General features: G+C 39.4%; 2 protein-coding genes across 6 annotated transcripts in view; one reads left to right on the plus strand and one right to left on the minus strand.

The window, feature by feature from the left end:
- The window catches only part of LOC129751905 (acetylcholinesterase), a 417,996-nt gene extending 410,454 nt beyond the window's left edge, over positions 1-7,542 (plus strand). For all 5 annotated transcript variants that reach the window (XM_055747675.1, XM_055747676.1, XM_055747672.1 and 2 more), the window contains exon 8: positions 4,056-7,542. In XM_055747675.1, the coding sequence (XP_055603650.1) occupies positions 4,056-4,171 (116 nt within the window). In that variant the 3' untranslated portion in view covers positions 4,172-7,542. The remainder of the gene's footprint in view (positions 1-4,055) is intronic.
- An 11,131-nt stretch (positions 7,543-18,673) lies between these two features.
- Positions 18,674-20,698, minus strand: LOC129755073 (beta-catenin-like protein 1). Its single transcript, XM_055751401.1, has 4 exons — positions 20,569-20,698; positions 19,627-20,508; positions 19,056-19,562; positions 18,674-18,995 (listed from the first exon to the last, which is right to left on the minus strand). The coding sequence occupies exons 1-4, from the start codon at positions 20,683-20,685 to the stop codon at positions 18,717-18,719; spliced, it is 1,785 nt and encodes a 594-aa protein (XP_055607376.1). The 5' UTR covers positions 20,686-20,698; the 3' UTR covers positions 18,674-18,716.
- Positions 20,699-27,587: the final 6,889 nt, after the last annotated feature.

Below are 27,587 nucleotides of genomic sequence, written 5' to 3' on the forward strand. Positions count from 1 at the left end.
TCTACCATGATACTAAATTTGTTATTTGTTTATATTCGCTTATGCATATTAAGGGAATCTCTCGAATTTAATTTCCTACATGATAGTTCTTTATTTTTCGGGTGAAGATGACCAGGAATCGAACTCATGATATATAGGCTCAGAAATTTGACATTGACTCTGCTTGTGAACCTATTAGTTTCGCGTTAAATCTTTGAAAAAAAGCCCTACTTGAATCAAATTTCTAGCAACCGATGCCCTAATTTTGCATTAATTCAGCATCAATCAATTCTAATGTGCTTTGGCCTAATGCCACTGTAGTACTTACATAGTGCAAAAAAGCATCAAAGCAAGCTTGTGTGATGCCAGTTTAATGCAATGCAATGCAATGAAAATATAGCATTTATTATTCTGATTTAGAGCTATGTTGCATTTCAAAAGCATTGTTCCAAGCTGATAAAATGCTAGTTCATTTTCAAAGAGGTGTATAATTCTAATATGATGCAGCTGCATAGCACTCGAAGGGCTGTTGTGATGCAAAATTGCACCTGATGTGCTGATATAGTGTTATTTAGCACTTGAACGCTGGTATATAGCTATAAAAAGGCAAAGATTTAGTGCTTATGGTTACTTGGGTACACATGGGCCGCACATTGTAGGTACGAAAAAGAGTTTGAATAACATTCTATACGGTATAATCTGTAAAATAAAATACGACTTCTGGTTGTCTGGGTGGGAGAAATATACTAAGGAGAAAGGTTACTTGTCTTGACATGGCAATTGGAAGCCTCCCCCTGAGCCACCTGACCGAAAACGGGACGACTTTAAGCAGAAACGACCCAAGCAACCAGAATTCCCTTAAAAAGGTTTCATAGAAGCTTAATCAGCTCTCGTTTCTGTCTGAAGAGAATGCTAATCAGCCCAAAATTTAAGTTCTTAAAGCTACTTTAAAGTTCGTTTCATTGGCTGTAGAGAATGCTATTCAGCCTCTAAGAGAATGTTATAAAACTTCGATGCGCAAAAAAAAATAAATCGGGGGACAGATAAAGATGTGTATGATATTTTCATGAATAAGGAAATAAATACAACTTTGTTTGTTCGAATCGGCAGGTTGCACATACGGAAATACTTACTGCAAGCTCTATTTGTTTTCCATAGAAGTGCCGGTCTGGTTAAAAATGATGTTGATGATCCTTCTCGAACTTCTCCATTTTTGAAGGTGCTGCTGGGCGTATACGTTCCGCGGGCTTTCCTGCATTCGATGAAAACCACTGCCTGCTTCCGCGGTGGTTGGTAAAAAGTCAGACAATTTAAGAACAAGATGATAAAAATACCGAGAACTTTTTTGTATATTCGTTCTTACCTACGGTGGCTTTGCTATTTTTAAGCTAGATTTCATTGTGGATAATTCGAATGTAAACAAAACGCAATGTTAGACAGAAATATTAGACATTCCGCTTAAAAGTCTCCAACAGGTTCTGTGCAGTAACTAGAAAGTTCATTGATGGTTCGTTAGAAAGTACTTATCGATGTCTTTTAAAAGCGCTTTGAAGTTCCGTTATCGCTTTTTTCGTCTTTTAGAATGGCATAGAAGTTTCTGAGTAACTTTTACGCGATATGGGTACCTGGAAGTCCCGTAAAATCTAAGTTCAGCCAAATGCGAACTCCGGAGTTCCATGTTTAAATAAGTATGCGACTTTTGGTTGCTTGGGGAATCATCGGCACGTCCTAATGCACTAGGAAGATTTCTCAATCCAGTGAGCACACCTTAGCCAAATGAAGTCACTTTCCAATAGAGAATCCATAATCAATAATCGTTTGCGTGGATCTTTATATGGTGAGGGGGGGGGGGGGGGGGAGGTGTTGTACTCTCGGCCGTACATCTGTTGTAATGCAGACACCACGGGGAGGTGGAACTACTTCGTAGAGCGAAGAGAGGCAGGAAGCTCCGTTGCCGTTTGGGTAAACTGAACCAGACGTCAGCATATCCCGTAATTTTGAGCGCGCCATACACAGAAAAAAATTTGACTATTACGTGTCACTGAAACTGCAACCTTTAAAATAAATCAACCTGTAATTAACAAAACCTGCAATTTTAAATTGTTTTCCTTGAAAATTAACGAAGATTCATTTATTATTACAGCAAATGTCCTGTAAAAAAGTTGTACACTAAAAATTAAATGTCACGTAATTTGTTTTTCGACCTGTAAAATTACGGTAAATGTCCTGCTCCTTTTTGTTACAGGACATTTGCGTAAATTTACAGGAAATAATTTTTGCTGTGTGAAGTGAGAAACTTTGTCGACCTTTTGTCGACTCACTGACAGTGTTGACTAAGGTGCGGTCGTGTCATCCACAAATGATAGCAAACCTAATCATAGGCTACACATCTCCCCCTTACACTGAAGAAAGAAGAAAAAATAGGGTTGTAAAGCTCCATTAAACGCACCCCCACATATCAAAGATAGTAGATACGAAGATACCAAACTCTTCGCGTTTTTCATATAAATACCAATAGACATTTTTTCTAGAAACATCAGCACCACCTTCTGGAGGAAAAGATCAACATTTCTCCCAAATTGTATTTAATGATCGTAGCGTGTATAAAAAATGACGTTTGACTCAAGATACACTTAGGTTTTTTACCCCAAAAAGATTATTATAGTTTATTTTAAATTGATCGTAACATCTTTTGATTCATCTTATACGATTTGACCGCTGCTGATGGTATTCAACGATAAATTCAATTTCAAGTAGAATTCTTTCCCTTTCCCCTTGTGTGTTTTGGAATAATGCATAAATTTTTTCCAGATTTGAACTATTTGTCCAATCGTTCTTTTTTACAACTATTTTAAGGATATCTGGCTTTAGTTCGACCTTCTTAAATAAGTTATTTCTAACTGCTAGGAACCTGTTTCGACACGTTTTCTCCCAGATTTTACTGGAAGTTGTTCTCTTTTCGAAAAACGCTCTATATGCAACAAGTTTTCTGCTAATGTTCTTCCAGTAAGTGGTTACATTTTTGAAAATCATTCGATCTTTCAATGAAGTAAGCTGAAATGCAATTGAATTTTTGAAATTTCGGTTAGACGATATGCTTATTAGACTGAGTTGATTTGGAGTCATTTTTTTAATTTCTTAAACCCTGGGGTCTAAAAAGTTTCGTTTTGGTTCCAAACTTCTTTATGAAATTTTTAAGTAAAGTTTACATAAGTAAACTTGAACTTACAAGTTTGTACGAGAATATTGGATATTTTGTAATCAACATAATGGTTAATGGCTTTTGTGCCAATTTATAAATTCTTTAAAGTATATTTTGCTGCTGAATAACTTTGTTGAAGACCGTAATTTCGTATCTTATTAGACATAAAAGTTATAAGGTGTTGAATGGGGGCATATCTTTTGGCATTGAAAAACAATAAATTCAATTGACATCATGCAGCAGTAGCATAGATGGTGCTCTGTAGTTTGTTTTTTCGAACCTGCAGAAACTACAATAAAAATAGATCTAGCAAAGATCGATCCTTCGACTATTTAGGTGGATTTAGGTGGAACCATTCAGCGGAATCGATCCTAGGAATCGATCCGATTCCGGAAAATCAAACTATCCTAATTTAGTCGCCTTAGTTTTTGTTCGTCCATCTCAAAAGGCGAGTTGCCAGGAACATTCTGTTGCATCTAAATAAACCTCACTTCCTCAAGTAGGTAATAAGATTGTAATCAAAGGCCGATTAATTGATTCGTTGACTTGTTTAGTTATATTTATTTGAATGATACTAGTTCTATACCTTATGAGTCCTGTGGATATATGACATATGAAAGAATTTGAATATTTTTAAATGACCGAGATACTAAATATTTGAACATTGATTTTTGTCTATTGGTGAAAAAAAGGTATAGCTATGTTTGTAGTTTTTATAATTGGCCAACAATTTAGTTAAGTTATGATTTGTTTAATTTTTTGTCGAGCTATATAGACAATTAAAACTTATGAAAAAAATTCATTTTCGGTGTTGTCTTTTCAAAAATAATATAAGTATCTATGTCTAACAGATTTACCTTCCTAATACTTCCAGCTAATCTACAAGTAACTCCAGCGCCTAGCGAACCTTGCGAGAGCAGCACGACTTCTCATCGGCCGTTCATATTTCTAACAGTCACATTAATTTTCTCCACGCTTCTCAAAATATAAAATTTATAGTTTTCGTTTGTTATGCTTTTCTTATAAAAAAAACACTTAGGTCAGTTGAAATAAAGTAAAACAAAAAATTACATTAAAACTAATACTACTACACTAATACTAACGCTACTACTACCAATAACTGAAAAAAGAACAATAATACACTGTATTCAGAAAAATTATGTCCACAGTTGATTGTTTCAAGCGAACACTATGCTCTGTAGTAAAAGAAAAAAAAAGAAAACCTATTAATGTACACACAGTTTAGTTTCATGATTTTCTACTGTAAAATTATGTAAACAAAAGGTGATATCATTGATAATTTACAAACTCATACAATAATCGAAGTATTTCCTGTTATAACTTGTGATGACGAATTTCGCTTTAACTACACCAGTGAAAGTTACTTAAGTTCAAATAATGAGAGTTTTATAAATCAACTTATAAAAAAAATACACAGCTGCTAGAGACAATTAGACATTAAATCGAGAAATTATCTTGAGAAATGAGCTATTATAGAAGCTAATTGCAGAAGAATAGCTACACAAAAAATCCTTTATATACTTGGGATTGAAAAATGCCCAGCATCTAATTCTAACAATCACACTCGTTTACTTTAATAATACGATTCAAAAATAAAAAAAACCAAAACTCTCTATTTTAACACACGACACTAATATATAAAGAAGAAAAGATCCAAGAAGTTAAAAACAAAACAAAAGTGAACATTGCAACGCAAAAATTAATGAGCGCGTCGGTTGAATGGAATTGTAGATGATCGTTGCAAATATAGGAAAACCAATAGTTAATGTTAGATTACCTAAATCCAAAGAAGAAGAAGAAAAAAAAGAAAACATCCTAAATCTTAAGAGATGCAAATAAAACACCTTAAAAGTAATCGAAAATGAGAAAAACTGAAAACATATCATTATATTATGTAACTCCGTTGTAAGCTACTGACAGATAAAAAAAAACAAATGAAATCACCCAAGTGTAGTTAAATATTTCTATACAATTTATGGTGGCCAATTTTAATACGATAGACAAATGCCCTAGTCGAGAGAATAAACCAATTCAAAAAAAAAATACAAACACAGCTTAACACAAAACAAAAACAAGTAACAGATGTCATCAACAACTGTAATTAGAGAAATTCCTTGTCAAAACAACAACAGAAACAAAACCACTTTTCAACGGCTAGCGCGAAGATTGCTGAGATAAAATCTTCTTAATCAATAACTAAGACTAAAACAAAAAGAGCCAGAAAATCACAAAAAAAAACAAAATGGAACCCGTTTAAAAAACGCGACGGATTACAAAAAAAACAAAACCAACACAAACATCAGAAACTATAAAACAAAGCGGATATTTAGAACCACAACAACAACAAAAAAAAAGCGACTGTGTTTAAGGCTGCGAAATTTGGATGTACAATTTCTTTGCTAGTTGCACAAAATTATCGGAATTAATAATGAAATTAAAAAAAGGGAAGTTTTATAACGGAACTAAGCACGAGTTGGGAGAAGGCATCAGGTTAAAATCAGGCTGTCGAACTTGTTTTACTGGAAGGTTGAAGTAAGTGGTAGGTTTCGGTATTTGAGATGATTTTTATATCGGCTAAGCATAGGTTTTAATTGCAGATCGCTCAATTGTATTCGCAATTTGAGATGTAGTTTTCATTTTCCTTGAGTGTTGTAACTCAATTATTTTGTTTTTGTTTCAATGGATTTGTTCACACTCAATTGATAAGGATTAGAGCTCATTTTTTGTTTTTGGTATTTTTATATTAAACATTATATTTCGACATTCATTCAACGGTTTGTTTGTCATTACACACGTAGAGCTATTTATTATGAGTTAAGCTTAATCATTAATTCTACTGGTAAGTTTCGAAATTTGTTTTATCGGAATCGTCCGTTCTGCAGGAACTCCAGCCGATCATGCACCTAAGTAATTATTTAGGTCAGCAGCAATGTGATTTTTTTTCTTCGGATATGACAGTAAAATCAAAATTTCGAAAAATAAAATCAACCCGTTTTCACTACCTAGATTATATAAACAAAATTTTGCTCGCCGAAAGTTTGAACTCAGTGAGGTTTTTGATGATTTTTTCAACAATTAATTTTCGGTATGGAACGAAGGATCGAGCTGATCCTCACTTTTTTTTTTTCGTTCTGAAATGTTGTACGATTGTACTGCCAAAATGTGGCGTTGCATACACAAAGGCGTTTAAATTAAGGCTGTCAGTATTTACCGAGCGATTCTAGCACACCAAAATGTTAACCCATTATGAACCAGCAATCAAAAAAGTAGCTGTGCCATTGTATTATGAAAACGCTCAGTTTTGTGAGAATAAGTTAAACCAAATTAGCTACAGACTGTGCAGTTTTTTTATCAATATGCATAGCGTGAGAAATAAATGTTTTGAAAATATGATACGTTCAAATCTAATATCAAAAAAACCGAAATGCTAAGCCATGTGGTGCTTTTAGATTGTCATTATCAGGTTTGGTCTGATTGGCCACTGACACTAATACTTCTGCCAAAATTTTGCGCCATTTTACTTTGAGTTGCGAGAGCTACGACGAATTTTGTCTGAAGGCGTAACGGATAATTTCCTGGAAGGAATTTAAATCCCCTTAAAAATCTGACAAAATTTATGATAAATGGTGACGGTGTCAGTGTCAATCGTGGAAAAAGACTAAATTAATTTGGTAATTACAGCTATAAGCGTCACACGGTGATCATTCCGAGAATTTGTTGACCTAAATGACACGTCTTTTGATCGAAGAAACTTCTTCGACGCTCGAATTTTGGTTCCCAGTTGGAGTTTGTTTTCAGCTACAAGAAACCTTTCTGCGCAACTTTCGGTGAGCCAGGACCAATTTTCGAAAAGTTTAAAACTAAACCTGTAAAAGATCTGTGAACTAGGTGTGTGTATTAAACAAACAAAAAAAAAGTTAAAAAAGATTGAAACTTTACAGCCGTATCGATTTGGAGATGATGGCATGCTTTCAGATTATTAGGTTGAAAGCAATCGGAGTCTCCCATAGAATTTCAAGTTGATAGTTGTCGTAGAGATACAAAAAGCCTTCACTTTATTTTCGATCTAGGTTTGCTTGAGCTAGCTTGCAACTACCCTAATGAATGTTATTGCTTTGCAATCAAAACTAGCATGCGAAGGCCATTTTCCGTGTAGTTACCTTTCAATGAGGAGATTATAAAAAAAGAACAAAAAAATGGCAAAAGTACAAAGCAGTAGGACACCCTCAAAATGTAGCACTGAACCGCAAAAAGGCTTAGTATAACCATAGCTGAACATTGGAGAACCAAATGAACAAACAAAAAAGACCTGCAGAAGCTAAGAACTCAACAACTAGATGTAACCCTTCGATGTGTTTCCCTGATGTCTCTTTATAAAATCAAATTCCAGCGGAGAGAAGGTTCAAAAATCGAAATCTTGAGGGTAGATCGAAGCGTATAGAAGTGAACAAAAAGTATTGCCATTTGTTTTTCATTAGACATAGAAATTCGAATATAGAAGTTTTAGCACTCACCAGATAATTTGTCAGAGAAAGAAAGAAATCACTTGAAAAATAAACGGAATCAACGATCGCTAAATAATAATAATAATAATAAAAATAATGATAAACAAGCTATTGCATAAGTTGAGCATAAGTCAATAACACACTTCAAGTAAGTTATGGACAAATGAAACTAAATAAAAAAGCTAGCTTAGCTAAGTTAAAAACAAAGAAAAGATAGAATGACGATGAAAAATGTTCATAATACATATCATTTAATCTTAGAATGTATAATCATTTTAGGAAAACATTTTATTAAGGAAAACATAACATTAATAGCAGAAATGTGAAACCATTCAAATATGCCGTAAGTAATAAATACAAAATGTAACTAAGCAACTGCTTAATTTGGCCAGCATTGATTACAGCAAATTTCACATAACAAAAATAAACGTTACTAAAACCTTCATAGAATGAACTGAACTTGAGATATGAGCAAATACTTTCACACTCGGTTGCAGCTTCCACTCGTTCTATGCTGCACCTCTAATAACAAACAAACTATAGAGTCTATAGCGATTTCGATTGACAGTTTCCTTTTATTTCCCTCAACAGTATCCTTTCATCGAATTTTCAACTCGTTAAAAATAGCATCCTTAATCCAAGAAAGAAAAAATCGCTTCAGAATCGTTCCGAATGAATCCTAGCAATTATCTACGATATTAATCCTAGAGAAGAAGGAGAAAACAACCGAAAACTTGGTGCCAGAATTTGCCAAAATAATCTACCACAGCTCACAGCCCGACACTGATTATTGCGTCTCACCTTCAACAAGCACCCGAAGCATCGTTCGTTATCGTTTGAACTTATGAAAACAACAAAGAAAAACCTATTTTATTGGCCTAAAAATAATAAATTGAAACCCCTTTCTCATGCACATTTAACGAACACAAAGAAAAATCACGGAACGTAATTCTTATTGAAGCTTCGATTAAAACCAAAATATTTAGATTGATAGGAATTTTTCAAAAAAAAGAATAAACTTAAAAAAGAAACCAATTAATAACTTTATCTTCTAAAGCAAATGGAACAGAATAAAATTAAAAGTAACGAATAACCGAAACCTTGATGATGCTAATGACAATTTGAGCAAAGATAAAATTTAGTCTGACGGATAGGCAAGAAAACGATGTCTAGTACGAGAGTACGGGAAAAAAGAAGCAAGGAGTAGGAGTTAAGAGTGAGCGAAGTTCCCACAAAATTTCCTCAACTTCTTTCTCTTCCTCTTTCCTTGTTAACACAAAAACTAGACGATCTCCACTTTCTCTAGCTCTTTCTTCTGGGGATAACACTCGAGTTTATTGAACAAAAAAAAGTCAACGTGGATGCTCAAATAAATGATTTTCTCCCATGAACAATAAGCCCATCAGGGAGAATTAATGAATAAAAGGACGAAACACTACGGGCTATCTAGAGATGGTTGAATTTGAGTAAATTATAAGAAACAAATAGAAATCAATAAAAATTTCATTAAATTGACACAAAAGTTTATTTTTGTTACCAATTTCTTCTTATACAAACCAAAAAAAGGAAAACTACCAAACGCAAACAACTTTCTGCTATATCCATTATTTATTAATTATAGATTTCTAACAACTATACATATTAGAACTCCAACTAACAAAAAAAAAGTCATAACTAATGAGAACGGCGGAAGGGGATACATGAAATTGTGAAAAAGAAAAATAGAAAACAAAACAAAAAAGGGGCAAATACTACTGATTGCTAAATTGTATTTGAATTAATTAAACGGAATAATTGACACTTGAAGAACAAAACTAAAATGAAAGTATATAATATATATAATGCTTTGTTAAATGTAAATGTTGTGTATAGGAAATAAAAATACACAATTTTAAAAATACAAACGACTGTATCAATTGGTTGAATCCGAAGTCCACTAATAATGTCATGGATTCAGATTGTGTGAATTCCTGTTGTTTAAATTCTTATCTTATCATCCCATACTCTCGTAACAACACAAGTTTGTTTCACATAGAATCTGGTCGCATCTTTTCATTTACTGCAGCGCCCCTAGTTACCACATCGCGAATCTATTGACAGTGTTTTGATCCGGATGGTTTGTTTATTTAGTGGTGAAAATTTCATCAAGATTGAAGCAGTCAGTCAAAAGTTATTGACGATGGAACACGAAAGGCGAGAGGAAATTCTACACACTCACGTAGAGAAACCGACGTGGTCAGGTGTAAAGATCGCGAAATTCCTGAAATATCAAAAATCGACTGTAAATTCGGTGCTGCAACGTTACTGGAAGACCCTTACGGTGGATCGAGCAAAACAAACCAGGCGTAAAAGTGGAACATATGACCGGAAGCTGCGAGCAAAAGTAATTCGATCAGTTCACAATAATTCTGGAATCTCATTGCGTGATTTGGCGAAAAAGTTCAAGACGAACCACAGTACAGCTCGACAAATTTGTTTGCGACAAGGCTTGCGGTCGTATCATGCAAGCAAACACCCCAACAGGACGCTGAAACAAAACCAAAACCAGGCAACCAAAACTGGTTGCCATAACCAGGGCAAGGAAGTTGTACGAGAAAGTGTTGACCAAGTACAACGGATGCATTTTGATGGACGGCGAAACTTACGTCAACATGGATTTTGGACAAATACCCGGTAACAAATTTTACCTTGCGAAGCGTAAAGGGAATGTTGCGGGTAGATTCAAGTTTGTTTTCGCAGAAATTTGCTCGTAAGTTGATGATTTGGCAAGGGATCTGTAGTTGTGGGAAGAAGACTAAGATTTCTATCACTGGGGAGACACAATGAATGGAAATGTTTACAAAGAAGAATGTCTCCAGAAGAGGCTTTTGCCATTCGTTCGATCCCACAAAGGTCCGGTGAAGTTCTGGCCGGACCTGGCAAGCTGCCACTACAGCTGTTGACAACAAGTATCAATCCACCAAAATGTCCGGATTTTCGTCCCATCGAGAAATATTGGGCAAGAGTTAAGGGCAAACTGAAGAATAGTGGCAAATTAAAGGGAATCTCTCGGTTGCTTTGATGCTTTGATTCAGTAGAATTATTCAACTAAGTAGGCTCACAACCAGGAAACTGAAATCAAGGGAGAAAATTCGTCAAGATCACACAAATTGTGCAGCCAATGATTGAATTTGTGGTTATTTGTGGCAATTTGTAAGAGAAAATTAGAAGGTTTGAGTTCAAATGCTCAGTGCTCAGGGAGAGTGAAAATGAGCTTATTGTTGCAAATTGTTACAATGTATGAAGCAGTTGTGGGATTTTGATCATTACCACTCCAAATTCAAAGAATTCTGTCTTGTCAAGGTCAAGGTCATCACTTTTAGCAAAATTTCCGTTACTTTATCGTTGCCTGACTTTGCCTGATTTTTATTTCGCCAGTTCCCTGATTTTTGAATATAAATGTTGGCAACCCTGTTGGGTGGTATCACAAAAAAAAAATCGAAAATTCATCCGAAAAGCTGACAAATGATTTTTATGTATTTTTTTCCTTAAAGTGCAATAGAAAACCCTACAAAATGACATTTTTACTTTTGTTGTACGTTATTCCTTTGCGGAGAAATGATCTATTTTATCCGACCAGATTCTATGTGAAACATACTTTATACGGATCAGCTACTAACCAAACTTTATCTTGCAATTTCTACAATCAATCAGTCAACAATTAGGGAAGTAAGTGTTAAGTATAGCAACCATCAGCTACGTGCTTAGTTACTGACAAACAGTTATCGCAGTAATCATTGACTTTAGTCTCAGTTAAAATTTTCACTTCCACTCTATCCATAACTGAATAAATACATTTTTTGTAAATGCTCTGCCTAATTCTTTAGGTTGTGGGCCCAGAGTAAAAAGAAGTAGTTCTAAGTTTTGTTTCGGAACGTGATCAGCAAGATGAGCGAAGAAAAGTTGTGGCTGTTTGACGGCACGAACTTCAGCAACTGGAAATTTCGTGTCGAGGTGCTGATTTAGGATAGAGGGCTGCTGCATTGTTTGACGGATGCCATAGAGGACGAGGAGTTTGCGAGGGATCTTCCGGAGGACTCCATCCATGTGAAGGCCGAGAAGAAGATGAAACTCAACGAGCGTCAGGCCCAAGACAGGAAATGCAAGAACTTGCTTATCCATCGTATCGGCGAAGACCAGTTGGACTACGTCAAGGATAAGCGAACCGCCAAGGGCGCCTGGGACGCACTCTGTAATGCGTTTGAACGGGTCGGAATTGCCGGTAAGCTTTATCTCCGGAAGCAATTTCAAGAACTACGACTGCTGGAAGGAGAGGACGTCAAGGCATACCTTCTGAAGTTCGAGAAGGTTCTACGAGAGTTGCGAGCGACTGGAGTGAATTTGGAAGAAGAAGACGTCGTTTGTCAGCTTTTGCTCTCACTTCCAAAATCCTACGAGGCTCTGATCACAGCGGTGGAAACGATTCAACCGGAACAACTGACGATGGCATATGTTAAGAAACGGGTTTTAGACGAGCAGGTGAAACGGTCGAACCAAGGTGATGTTGCTGTCGAATCTGCGTTTGCTGGAAAATTCCGAGGATTCAAATGTTTCGGCTGTGGGAAGTACGATCATAGGCGAGTTGACTGCCCCGAGGCGGAAAAGGCTGGAAAACTCATCGAGAAGAACCCTAAGTTTGCCTGGAAGCCCGGAAAGAATTCGAGAGGTGGTGCAAAAATGGCGGCTGAAAAAGAAATTTGTTTTCTGGTAACCTCGGGCAACGCAACGGCACTCTTAGCTCCTAGCAAGTCGACGAAAAAGTTTTCCTGGTTTCTTGACTCAGGAGCAACGGACCACATGGTCAACGACAAGTCTTTTTTCGAAGAGCTCCATCCATTGAAGAACAAAATTCACATCGCTGTAGCCAAGTGTGGTGAGACGTTGGTTGCTGATTCGGCTGGAACAGTACGTGTCAATATGATTGTCGACGGCGTGAAGAAACCTGGTACAGTAAAGGAAGTGCTGTATGTTCCTGGTCTGCAGTGCAACCTATTCTCGGTGCGTAGGTTGGAGGACGCTGGAATGGTGTTGAAAATTGCAGCTGGAAATGTGACGATCAAACTGGATGGCGAAATCATTTGCGTGTTACGAAGGTTGGGCCAGTTGTACAGCTTGGATATGAGCCTACGCGAAATTAAATCGAAAGGGAATGCCATGGTAACAAGTAAAAACGAGTACGATTTATGGCATCGAAGGTTTGGACACCTTGGCGAGGCAAATATAAAGAAACTTTAGCAGTACGGCATGGTTGAAACGACATCCGAAATCCCAAAATGGCCTGGTGGTACAGTTTGCGAGGTCTGCCTCAGTGGAAAGCAGACGAGACATCCGTTCCCGGTGAGCAGTGGTAAGCGATCAACACGTCTTGATACACTCCACGAATTGATACACTCCGACGTTTGTGGGCCGTTCAATCCGAAAACGTGGGATGGCAAAAGTTATTTTGTCACGTTCATCGAAGATTTGAGCCATTTTACGGTGGTGTATCCAATAGCAACGAAGGATGAAGTGATGGAAAAGTTCAAGGGGTACAAGGCAGCAGCAACAGCTTATTTCGAGACGAAAATTCCCCGTCTTCAATGCGACAACGGTGGAGAGTATATGTCCGCTTCCTTCAAGAATTTTTGCCGCACCGAAAGGATTCAACTGGAGCCAACCGCACCGTACAGTCCGCAACAGAATGGAGCAGCTGAGCGGATGAATCGCACGTTGTTGGAAAGAGCGAGATCGATGTTGCAGGAAGCTGGCTTGCCGAAGGAAAGTTCGGCTGCCTACATCCTGAACCGAAGTCCTGTCTTCTGCGAACTGCAAAAAAACACCGTATGAAATTTGGTATGATCGGAAACCTGAGGTCGACAAAATGCGTGTTTTTGGTTCGGTGGCGTACACTTGGGTGCCGAAAGCAAAACGACACAAGTTGGACAGCAAGACGGAGAAAAACGTAATGGTTGGATTCGCTCCCAATGGCTATCGAATTTGGGATCCAATTAAACGCAAGCTGTTCATCTCAAGAGATGTGATTTTCGACGAAAATCTGAAATGGTCCAGTGTGGTTCAAAAATCTTACCGGTATGTTGAACCTGCTACTGAAAATAACGTCAAGCCCAGTGATGGACCAGAATCAAGCCCAGATAATGTTTTTCCAAGGCGTGGAGAAACACATGAACCGAAAATCCTTGAGGTGTCGAGCGAGCCTGTCGTGGACGAATCGGAGCAATGTGCTGATGTGATGCAACCGGAAATGACGACTGATTCCGATTGCATGACCGATGACGAAGACAGCGATCCAGTTTTAACCTTCAAACAGTTAGTTTGTTCTCTCCTTTCCACTCCGAAAGTGCTCCCTGCTGATGGCTCTCAAGGAAGAAATTTTCATGCGTCAGCCTGTTGGATTTGAGCGGGGAGGACCGCATCTCGTCTGTCGGTTGAGGAAGTCCTTGTATGGGCTAAAACAAGCACCGAGGAATTGGAACGAGGAGTTCAACAAATTTGCGCTTCAAATAGTATTCCAACGTTCGAAGATCGACACCTGTCTCTACACGAAGAAAGACAAAACGAATGTTGTCTATTTGCTGCTGTACGTGGATGACATTTTGTTGGTCTCAAACAGTCGAGAGGAAGTCGTGGACATCAAATCCAAACTGTCTACGCGTTTTGAAATGTCGGACATGGGTCCGATAAAGCATTTTCTCGGGCTGAAGGTGGATTACGATCAGAGGCGCGGTCGAATGAAGATTAGTCAACCGAAAAACGTTGTGAACCTGCTAAGCAGATTCAAAATGGCAGATTGCAAACCATGCGCAACTCCATTGGAACCAAACCTAAAATTGAAGAACCGAAGTGTTGAGGAATTGACCAAGCAGCCGTTTCGGGAACTGGTCGGTTGTTTGACCTATTTGACTTTGGCTTCAAGACCAGACATCAGCGCAGCTGTGAATTACTTCAGCAGATTCAAATCGGCTCCTACCGACGTACACTGGAGTAATCTCAAACGGGTTTTGCGGTACCTAAAGCAAACGGTGAACTATGGATTGGAGTATAAACGGTCGGACGATGGCGAACCTTTGCGAGGATATGCTGATGCTGACTGAGGAAACCTGGAAAACAGAAAATCGATATCTGGGAACGTGTTCAAAGTTTTTGGCAGTACCGTTTCCTGGATGACCCGGAAACAGAATTGTGTGGCATTATCGTCAACAGAGGCCGAATACATTTCGCTGAGCTATGCAATCTGCGAAGGTATTTGGTTACGGAACTTGTTGCTGGAACTGGATATCAAGATTATCAAGCCCGTTCCGATGTTCGAAGATAACCAATCTCGCATTCGAATATCGGAGGAACCGAAGGAACACAAGCGAATGAAGCATGTTGACATCCGTTTTCACTTCATCCGTGAGAAGCTTCAAGATGGATTCTTCAAAATTATCTACTTACCTACAACGGATCAAATTGCGGATATATTCACCAAAGGATTAGCGAAAGGACCTTTCGAGAAGCTGCGATCCAAGCTGAGCTTATCTGGTTGAGCGGGGATGTTAAGTATAGCAACCATCAGCTACGTGCTTAGTTACTGACAAACAGTTATCGCAGTAATCATTGACTTTAGTCTCAGTTAAAATTTTCACTTCCACTCTATCCATTACTGAATAAATACATTTTTTGTAAATGCTCTGCCTAATTCTTTAGTAAGTGAGGCTGTCGAGCGAGTTTACTCACAAAATCATGCGGAAATCAATCGGTGCGAGTGGCTCCAGAGAGTATAAAAACTAAGAATGCAAAATTAAGCAATTCGCCTAATTTTTACGATCCTACTCAATTTCCTCATTATAATAAGGCTGTCGCGGTGTAGGAAACGAAATGAAAACAGATTTAAGCGTCAACACTGGACAATGAGACTGTTCCGAATTGCATTTTCTAAATTTTCCCATCGATTCCACCTTTCAAGAAGATATGTTACGTCGCGTTCTTTAGTGATTAGTTGAAGTTTGTAGCGCAACATTTGTCTACCGTAGTACTTATTCAAATTTCAAATTAATATTTCGAAATCTATTTTTGACCGGTCAATACCTCACATAAAAAAAATATGGTGAAGTGTTTCGATGCATTAATATTGTTCGCTACGAAAGCTCCCATCCAGTGATTTTTGGAGTTCATCGCCAATTTTTGTGGGGGAAATCTTTTAGATCCTCAAATAGCAGTTTATAGCTAATGGAAATTGATAAACTTATGTCACATGTTGGTGCTAATTAAGTAGGGGAGAGTGGGGTATCGTGGGCCATGGGGAAACGTGGGTCACTTTTAATATCTCAGATGTGTTTTGAGATAAAAATCTCAAACCAACTGTCATCGTTATCGCTTTGCGTGAGCATATATTCCTATATGTTGTTGACTGAAATGCGCATCATATGCTTCTCTTTTTTATCAAGCTAAAAAAAGTTAGAAAAATTTATTTACATAATTAAAAAAACACCCGCTAATTTCATCGATGGGGAACCTAAAGTGCATAACAAAAATATGCTCATACGCTTATGATCTTAGTTTTGTCATGATCTTCCACGTGGAAAAGGAATTTTTGATAAAACATCAATAAGTCACACAAACGCAACCAATTTGTAAATCATAGCTTGTGGGGAATCATGGGCCACACATCTTGAATCACCTATCTTTTTATGTTTTTATACACATTCAGAACTTAAAATACGTTTTACCTATCTCCAAAGTATTCTTATGCCAAATGAAGAGTTATGAAAAGTATTTTGTCCATCCTATATAATTTTTTTGCCAAAACGTTCGTTAGCCAGGTTTTGGAATCTATGCGATCATACATAGCTCTCTTTTTATTTTATCATCTGAAATTGCTTTTAAATAACGAAATGAGTTAGGAAATCACAGTTTTGGGTCAACTCATAAACTTTGCATGTTATTTGATCAATTTGGATTTGGTGGCCCACAATTCCCCACCATTTTTCAAAATCCAAAAAATGTAGCTTTTCTTCAATCAGTCAGAATTTGGGGAAAATAACTTATAAAAAAATTTCAAAAAATACCTTATGATAGATTGAAAATGTAGAAAACCATATCATTTTTCATTTTCATTTTATCTTTTATAATAAAGAAGTTATGGAACAACGAAAAAAAGTGGCCCACGATTCCCCACTCTACCATACTATTTCAGGTTGAACATGCGGGCTTTTTGGGATTTCAGGTCTAATTTTCTAACTTGGTAAATGATTATTTTCAGCAACAATTAGGAAAGATGTGAAAAAAAGTTTGATTACTGCGAGGCTCGATTTGGCAACTCACAGGGTCCTATTACATAAAACGAGTCAAGTAACTCGACTCGACTCCAGTCACTGTCGAGTCGAGCAAAATGTCATATGACGGCAGTCGAGTGAAACTGATCGAATTAATTTGAGTGCCCGAATGGCGGCTGTAATACCAAAATGGCTCACTCGAGTAAAATGACACGTCTTATGTAATAGAGCCCATAGTGTTCGGGCGTGTTGAGAAATTCGATAAGAATCTATACCGTCAAACGGGGCATCATGCAAAAGCAGGGCTAGATGCAACATTTGTATACCACTACATTCATTCAATTTTATATTTCAATATAAGGTAATAATGCCACATTGAATGATTACAAATTGATGATGACATAGTTTTTAACATTTTCAAAGAGTTTATAAAAGTTTCTAATTCTCATAAAAAAATTAAAAAATCGAGCAATAGATGTACAAATTTTTACATTTTTTAATACCGTAAAAAACTTTATCCAATATGACGGATTGGCTTAATGATATCAACAACAAACTTTATATTGCTTTGATTATTCTATACCAACACTGTTGGTGTAAAAATATTTTTCGAACAATCACCAATTTTTTTTAAATAATTATTTTTATAATTCACTTACCAGTCTGGGGCAAAATACAACAAAATGAAAATCAGAACTTAACCTCACAAATCTTGTTTCCATATGCTGGGATATGAATGTTTTGCATTATGCGTTTGTTAACATTCAAATCTCATCCATTCTAAGATTTATTATCATGATTAAAGCTAATAGAAAAATGTAGTATTTTTTTACCCCTAAATGTATGCAGCAAATTTACACTTTTTCCTTAAATACATTTTTGATCGAAAAATGTAAAATTTAATTCGAACAAAACAGAAAATTACTGCAATTGGTGCTTTATGCGTTATGACATCACAAATGTATCAAAAACTATAAATTTTCAAACGTTTTCATTGGATTTTTCGTTAATAACAGAGTTTGTTTCAACTTACCCCTTTTTCTTAGTAGGGTGAAAATCGCATGTTTTCGAAAATTCAAAAATAACTGATGAAACCAATAATTTTTCTGACCACGTCAATTTGGTGTCCTATCAACCTTAAAACTTTTGATGAACGAGAAGTATGATTATCTGTAGGCGTAAGGATTTTAGAAGCCATTGAAGTTGAAAAGTGTTGCATGTTGCCCCAGTTGACGGTACTTGAAAACTTTGGTTTTCTTTCAGCGGTTATGTTTTACGCCTATCAGGAGGCAACAGTAATATTCTATCCTCACACTTGAATACAAGCATTTGCTTCAATAGCTTGCGTGGTAGTTTCTAGACAAGTGGTTGTGTAAAATGTTCTGAGAAAGTACTTGTATTCAAGTACTCGAATACAAGGACTTGTTTACAAGTACTTGAATACAAGCTGCCACACAATTCCTTGTGTTCAAGTGAACATTTTTGTTGCCTACTGGTAGGCGTTTAACCGAGCTTAAGAGTAAATTTTGTCATTGAGAACATTTTGTCGCACACCTGAGAAAAAATCGCGAATTTAAATTAGGAACACCCGCAGTAATTCTTAACTTATAAATCCAACGGATTTCTTGCAGTAAGGAATTTCTTTCCTGGTCCTGGATTAAATATGCCACAAATCAGATATCTGCCAGGTATCGCTAAATTTGTATGTATTTTATTTTAAAACCGATCAACTAACTGAATGATGTAGGCTTGTTCTTGCTCTCTCCAGTCCGAATTACCAGCGTCACCAAGATTACCGGCATACTCTCTCATAACGTGCCGGATAGTTTTCATCGAAGCATTGCGCAAGTTAAGGATCTGCAAGATCCGTTGCTTGACGACATCCGTAGAACTTATTTCCAGTATAATGTAATCGATCAGCTGCAAAGTGAACAAACCTCCCGCTAGACGTTTGATGTAATTGGCATCCTCATCTTCATCATCGTCATTCGTATTCTGTAACAAAATTGAAACAGTCAAGATTCCAAGGTTAAACAGTTCAAACTTTTAGCTTACCATTTGCTGATCAATTTCACGATCAACTTCCTCTACTTTTTCCAAAAACTTGAAGTGCAACTCCATAAGGCGTTCCACCTTTTCAAAATCGTTTTCAGTGAACTTAGTGAGCAGCCTTTGACGCTGCGGACCTTTACAATTTCGTAACATGCTGGCCACAATCGACACCACATGTTCCTCGTGCTCATCTGTGCTCAGTATTCGCTTTTTGTTACGCTTCGGAGTTTTCATGAACAACGGGAAAATCGTTCTCAAACCGAGAATGTCCACAAACTTGTTACAATTTTCGCGCCCATCCGGACCGGACATAGCATGGTCCAGAACTTTCAGGGAGCCATTTCGGGATAGTTTCTTCTCCCGGAGCATCAAATTCATTAGCTGTAAACCTTCACCTTTGAGAAACTTTTCTCGATTTTCTGAAGCCATCAACGCAGAGCACAGACAATTGAAAAGATTTTCCATAAACTCTTGCTCCTCGGTGGACGCCGGATCGTGCCGTTTGTAAATCTGAGAAAACAAGATTACTATAAAATAGATTCAAAAAGGAAATAACAGGAAAATTCATTCTTACAGCCAATTGTTGAAGCAGTACATCAATACCATCAATATTGCCTAGCAAAATTCGATTTTCATTTGTATCCTGTACAAGTATCGACAAAATCTCACTACAGTACAATTTGTTGGCGTCGAACGGCATTTTCATCCGTAGGCGCTTCATAATCCATTGAAGCAAACCCTGTTCAGCGGCCTCGATGGAGAATTCCGACTTTATCTCAATCAAATTTTCAAATATAGCCAACGTATTGTGGACGCCATCAGCTTCTTCCTTCACAGTTTCGTCAAGACGTTCCAAGTTTTGGACCAACAGGCCAGCTGCTTGTTGGTTTCGCAACGCTTCTATCAATGTTTCCGCTCCATCCATACTCTCGTGAAGGATATCAACATCCGTCAGCTCTTGGATGAGATCAACCACAGCAACACTGATGTCAGTATTTTGGTGAGACAGCAATTCAAGCAGACTAGCTACTCCATTCAATTCTACAAGAAGCGTGTAAAGATCCGGTACTGTAGCAACCGCGTGCAGTTCTTGGATAACATCGTTCAACTCGATTTCGCTTTCCATAAATTTTTCTGGATTCTCAGGGAACTTGATTCGCATTTCCTGATTTTTCAATACCCGTTTTTCGAACAATAAAAGAATCTTCTTCAGACTGGTCTCATCCAAAACTTCCCCTTCCACTTCCTCACTCTCCACTAGCTTCAGAATATCGATCCGTTCCTGTTCGCTTATTTGTGGCTCCTGCTTTGGGATCGAGGCCGTTGCTTTGGCCTTTACGTTGGGAGTGTCCTGTTCTTTGCGGACCACCTTTCTGCTCGGTTGCGGCTCGTCATCTTCGTCGGAATATTCCTCCTGCCCATCGAAATCCGACGGACGTTTGGGTGTTTGCTCCGGCTAAAATAGGGAAAAGTTTATATGAATTTTTCAACGAATGAAAAGTTTAATAGGATTTACCTTGAACGACAGCAGCTCTCCAATATCCATTTTAACGACCTCGGTGAAATTTCTTTTTGAAAATTTATATTGACGTGCCGGTTGAATTTCAGAAATGAAATGTTGATAAACAAGCATGCATGCGGTGTTTTTGTGCACGCTCATTTGTTAAAATCTATTCGAAGTGATAAATAAGTTCTCAAAACCCAGAAGTGCGTAAACATCAGGTGGTCTACCCAAAAGAGACTATACACAAACAAAGAGGTGCGATCTGATTCATAAATAAAAAAAATTGAGCCTTTTTTTCCCTTGATCAATTTTTTGAACAGATTTTCAGAGGAAACATGTGTTTCAAAAAGGACTAGAGTTCCATGTTATCGGAAATCATTGAATGCTTTCGATTTGTCGAGCTTGGAACACTGCTGGTCCCACCTGTGTGAATCCAGGACCGAGAAATTATTGACAGTGTTATAAAATATCAGTGTACCAATTGAAGTAACCCAAACGTGAGTGATCATAAATTAGCGTGTATCATTCTGACAAATAAAATTCAATCCTTTGTTCGTTTCCAACCTGTAAACACGCGTTTCATTTATACTCCTGCTGAGAGGTTTTGGGCCCAGCCTAACCTCAGTTCCAAACCGCGTGCTAAAAGTTTTTCGCGAATGAAAAGTTTTCGGATCGAAAAAGTTTGTCGGTCGTAATGGAGGAGGAAACGAGATCGCTCCGGATCAAGCCGTTTGACGGATCCGGGTTTAACAACTGGTGCTTCCGAATGAAGGCATATCTACAGCAGTTGGATGTGCTTCATTGCGTGGAGAAAGCGGCTGAGGAGGAGGATTTCTGGCATGTCCGAGAAGACGACCGTCCGGAAGTTGCCACGCGAAAGGAAGTGAAAATCGCGGAACGTGTTAAACAGGACAATCGGTGTCGGTCCGTGTTGATTCAGGCTATCGCCGACAGCCATTTGGAGTATTTCAAGGACAAAAATAGCCCGAAACAGATTTGGGATGGACTCCACAGTGTGTTCCAGCGGAAGAGTCTGACGAACCGGTTTCTTCTGAAGCGTCAGTTGCTCTCTATGCGATACAGTGAGAGTGATAGTTTGCAGGACCATTTTCTCCGCTTCGATCAGTTGGTGCGGGAGATAAAAGGTGCTGGCGCATGCATGGAGGAGGAAGATGTAATTTGTCACCTCATGCTTACGATGCCGGAATCGTATGACGCCGTGACGACAGCCATGGAGGCTGTGTCTGACAATTTGACGCTGGATCTTGTGCGAAGAAAGTACCTGGATGTGGAGGCCAAGCGAAGAGGCCAACGGCCGGAAGCGGAAAAAGAAGAGGCCGCGTTTTCTGGAAAACAGAAACCGAAGATAAAGTGTTTTGGCTGCCACGGTTTTGGCCACAAGAGGGCGCAGTGTCCGAAGAATAGTGGTGCAAAAAGGCACGAAAACAAAAGCTCGGTGCAAAAGGCACATGTGAGTGCGAAAACAGTGAGTTTTGTTGCAGCCGACGTGGAATTTGCTGCTGCCAGTGTGAATAGGCAATCGAAGTGGTACCTCGACAGTGGCGCGTCTGAGCATATGTCCAACGATAGTTCGTTGTTTGAGGTAATGGAAACTCTCCATACGCCGGTAGTGATTCAGACCGCGAAAAGTGGGGTAGTGTTGCGCGCACACAAGAAAGGTCGTGTCGTCGTACAAGCAGTGGTGAATGGTCAAAAGATTGTGATCACCATGGAAGATGTTTTATACATTCCTGATCTGGCGTTAAATCTTCTGTCGCTCAGGCGATTGGAGAGATCTGGGAAGAAAGTGATTTTCTACAGAGGGTGTATAACAGTAGAGGCCGATGGTGAGACAGTGGCCACTGGTTGCCAGTTTGGCAAGTTGTACTGTATGGACTTTGAGTGTAAACAAGTGAACTCAAGTGAAAGTGCGATGATAAGTGGCAAAGTGAGCAAGAAACTCGAGCTGTGGCACCAAAGGTTTGGCCATCTAGGTAGTGATAATCTAGCGAAACTAGTTTCGAAGAAAATGGTGGATGGCTTGTCGATAGAGGACGTCGCGGACGGCTCTGTGAAATTGTTGTGTGAAGCCTGTATTGTTGGTAAACAATCCCGTGAGCCATTCCACAGCCGTATCGAAAAGCGTGCGAGTCGACCTCTCGAAATCGTTCACAGTGACGTTTGTGGACCTGTGACATCAGTAACGTGGGACGGAAACAACTATTTCGTCACGTTTACTGATGATTTTACCCATATGTGCGTGGTTTACCTCATTCGGTCGAAGAGCGATGTGCAGGAGTGCCTTGAGGAATATGAGGCAATGGCATCCGCTCATTTCGGAACCAAGATCAGCCGATTGGTTTGCGATAATGGAGGTGAATATACGGGTAAGTCGATGCGACGTCTGTGCAAGAAGTTGGGTATTCTGCTGGAGACAACGGTACCGTATACGCCAGAGCAGAACGGCGTAAGTGAACGTCTCAACAGAACTCTCGTGGAAAAAGTGCGGGCTATGCTAGAAGCAAGTGAAATGCCGAAGAACTTGTGGGGCGAGGCAGTCTACACTGCAAATTATGTGCTTAATCGAAGCCCAAGCGTCGCGGTCGCCGGTGATAAGACTCCGTATGAGGTTTGGAACGGGAAAAAGCCAAACGTTTCGAACTTGCGCGTTTTCGGGAGTGAGTGTTACGTACACGTACCAATAAAACTTCGAAAGAAACTTGATTCGAAGAGTGAGAAAGTTCGGTTTGTCGGTTACGGTCCGAGCGGTTATCGAGTGTGGAACGGAAGAAAGGTTTTCACAGCTCGTGATGTTGTGTTCAACGAGGAAAAGTTGGGACATTGTTCGCCGCCGGTGTTGATCGAAAACGGGAAAGACGAAAGTCGAGCGGTCGTGATACGAAGTCGTGTGCTCAATCGCGAAGTTGATCAGAACCCGCCGCGGGTGCATCAAGAAACAGACGATGAGTTTTACACAGATACTGAAGAACAAAGTGAAAACGAAGCGTCGGTCGGTGATGAGCACTCGGGAAACGGTGACGTGCGTCGAAGCGGTCGTGCTACGGTGCCACCCGCGTGGCATAGTGATTATGACTTGAGTGCGACAGTGTTTGCGTTAAGTGCTGAGGAATATTTGGACGATATTCCGTCGGATATCGAGGCTCTCAAGAAGAGAAGTGATTGGTCGCAGTGGAATCGTGCAATTGAAGAAGAGCTAGCTTCATTGGAGAAGAACGACACGTGGCGTTTAACAAAGTTACCTGCTGGTAGAAAATTGGTCGATAATAAGTGGGTATTCAAGGTTAAACGCAAGTGTGATGGTGAAGTAGACAGGTACAAAGCCAGACTGGTTGCTCGCGGTTTTACCCAGCGACCAGGTTTTGATTTTTCGGAGACCTACTCACCTGTTGCTAGAATGTCGACGCTGCGGATTCTCCTAGCATTGGCGAACCATGAACGCTGGCACGTACACCAGATGGACGTAACGTGTGCATTTTTGAACGGCGTATTAGACGAGGATATCTATATGCGCCAACCAGCTGGCTTTGAGAGGGGGAATGGTCTTGTGTGTAAGCTGAACAAGGCTATTTATGGTCTTAAGCAAGCCTCTCGAAGCTGGAATCAGCGTTTCCATGTTTTTGTGAGCAGTCTTGGGTTCAAGAGAAGCGAGCATGACCTGTGTCTGTACTATCGACGACAGGACGGCGTTGTTGTTTACGTTGTCATTTACGTGGACGACATATTGCTTGTGAGCAACTCGGAGAAGGAGATCAAGAAACTCAAGAAAAGCCTGTCTGCTGAATTCGAGATGAAGGATCTTCAGGAAGTAAGGTCATTCCTGGGATTGAACATCAGGCGTGAACGTGAGATGGGACTCATGGAAATCGACCAGAGCACTTACGTCAAGAGTGTGCTCGAGAGATTCGGGATGAGCGACTGTAAACCTTCCGCTATTCCGATGGACCCACGCCTGCGATTGGAGAAAGGAGAGAATCCGAAGGAGTACACAGACAAACCGTACAAGGAGCTAGTGGGTTGTCTAATGTACTTAATGGTAACTTCGAGACCATACCTGTCGGCAGCTGTGAGCTACTTTGCGGGATTCCAGTGTTGTGCTACCAATGATCACTGGGTCCACCTGAAACGAGTCCTGAGATACCTGAGAGGGACAGTTGATAGTAAGCTCGTGTTCCAGCGTACTGAATCGTCGAAAATGCTAGAGGCGTACGCTGATGCGGATTGGGGAAACGACCCTAACGACAGAAGATCAGTTTCCGGATTTGTCGTCAAGTTGTATGGTTCTACCGTGATGTGGGCGACCAAGAAACAGGGATCAGTTGCCTTGTCGAGTACCGAAGCGGAACTGATGGCGTTGTGTCTGGCTAGCTGCGAGGTCGTATGGGCGACGAACCTCCTGAAGTCTGTGGGACAAGACGTCGAGCTACCGATTACAGTGTACGAGGATAACCAACCATGTATCGCCGTTACGTCGGATCCTCGTAAACACAAACGTATGAAACACATCGAGATCCAGAACTTCTTCGTCAGAGAATTGGTGGAGAAAGGTCAACTGGAGCTGCAGTATTTGCAAACCGAGGAGCAAGTGGCGGACGCCTTAACCAAGGGACTACCATCGCCACGCTTCTGCAAACTACGAGAGAAATTGGGGATCATCAATTGAGGCGGGATATTGACAGTGTTATAAAATATCAGTGTACCAATTGAAGTAACCCAAACGTGAGTGATCATAAATTAGCGTGTATCATTCTGACAAATAAAATTCAATCCTTTGTTCGTTTCCAACCTGTAAACACGCGTTTCATTTATACTCCTGCTGAGATAAATCGCCCAACACACCACAACAGCGAGCACACGTCTTACCTTGATGGTCACCCGCACGTGAAAGAGGACCACGATAGCTGTTGCGCACAGACCTTGGCTACTCGGATCGGGGCAATGCGAACGTTGTTGGTTCCTAAACTACGCGCCGCATTCCCGATCGCTTTTACATCACGCGCTCGTTTATACGCAACCATGTGCAACAATACATTCGATCGGCTCAACGTTTGCCGTAGCTAAATACCGTTAGAATTTCAACCGCCAACATACTTGATTGGTGGCAGTATTCTCGATTGCTCATTATCCCTCAGCTGACAGGATGAGTCGAACGGTGAAGGGACGGAATGTGCTTATTGTAGGATTCAGTGGCCATGGTGGTGCGAAAGGAAACGGCATTCCAATTGGTGCATTGATAAAATTCCCTATTGATAATAATAAATATCGATTTTTGAACGAATTTTGTATTTGTTTATTTTCATTAAAGAAACCAACCAAACTGGGCAGATTCGATTTATACACTATCGGCCGAACGGGAAACATACGTCTTTACTCACTGAATGTTATCCGTTGACTGACGGCCGCTCAGACCACAACCAGTGTTACCACATCCAAATCTGTACCGCTCATCGAAAAAATCTTTTTCATCTGTACCGAAAACTCAAAAATCTGTACCAAAGAAAAAAAAAGTTCTGCATTAAATATGTTGATATGTGATGATTTTTTTTCCTTATTTTTAATCTTTGAAAAAATAAATACTTTATATCACTAAGTACAGTTTTTTAGTTAAACACTTTTTGTGAAACTCATTTAATCATTTTTATTTTCTCTCTTGAAAAAACTGACATTAAAAAATATTTTTCATAACAAACACTTTCTAATGTTCATGATGTTTATACATAGTTTTATTAAAACGATTTAAAAGCGTCATATTTAATACGACATATATACGTTTGATCTTAAATAACTTTTCGTTTTGAAAATAGCGTCCAATGTGTCAACACTCAGACGATTACCAACTTTGGTTTTATTGGCATTTACTTACGAGAAAATGCGCTCAACCACTGCTGACGAGTTGGGATTATAATCAGATATTTAATTATTTGTAGCAAATTTGGAAATCTTATTGTTCCATCGTGTACTTCCTAGTAAGGAACTCCTATCGTCAGAATAATAATGGCTAACTTTTGACTTATTTTCTATAAAGTATTCAATAAACTGGATGAAAGTCAAAGAATTCGAAAATCTGTTCGAATCTGTACCAAATTTCGAAAATCTGTCATCTGTACGTACAGATTCTGTACCAAAAATGAGCTCAAAAATCTGTACCTGTCTAGATAAATCTGTACACGTGGCAACCATGGACACAACAGCTCAGTCGTCGTCGTGTGTGTGTGTGTGTGTGTGTGTGTGTGTGTGTGTGTGTGTGTGTGTGTGTGTGTGTGTGTGTGTGTGTGTGTGTGTGTGTGTGTGTGTGTGTGTGTGTGTGTGTGTGTGTGTGTGTGTGTGTGTGTGTGTGTGTGTGTGTGTGTGTGTGTGTGTGTGTGTGTGTGTGTGTGTGTGTGTGTGTGTGTGTGTGTGTGTGTGTGTGTGTGTGTGTGTGTGTGTGTGTGTGTGTGTGTGTGTGTGTGTGTGTGTGTGTGTGTGTGTGTGTGTGTGTGTGTGTGTGTGTGTGTGTGTGTGTGTGTGTGTGTGTGTGTGTGTGTGTGTGTGTGTGTGTGTGTGTGTGTGTGTGTGTGTGTGTGTGTGTGTGTGTGTGTGTGTGTGTGTGTGTGTGTGTGTGTGTGTTCACTCAGATAACAGACAACCAAGCGATCACAAAAATCTTCGGAGAGCATAAAGGGTTGCCAGTCATGTCTGCTCTTCGAATGCAACACTGCAACCTACCTACAATCGTTCGACTATGAAATACGCTTCCGGAAATCTGCAGATCGGTTTTTCACGCGGAATTGTTTTCTTTCCTGCTGGTTCGGTTGGTGCTGTGTTTTGTCTGCAAAAACAATTGGCATAAACGTTCAACAGCCAAATTGTTTTCCATCACCATCTCCATCATCATCTGCCAAGGCCATCAGTGCATTTCGAGACGTCTCCCTTCGCCCTGATTATCCGGGATTTGGACCCCGTTGGGGCGGTTGCTCGGTGGATTCGGATTTGATTGCTGTAACCGGGCGAGACAGAACGGCCCAAATATTTAA

Source organism: Uranotaenia lowii, chromosome 3 (genome assembly GCF_029784155.1).
Source record: "Uranotaenia lowii strain MFRU-FL chromosome 3, ASM2978415v1, whole genome shotgun sequence".
Classification (NCBI taxonomy): Eukaryota; Metazoa; Arthropoda; class Insecta; order Diptera; family Culicidae; genus Uranotaenia; species Uranotaenia lowii.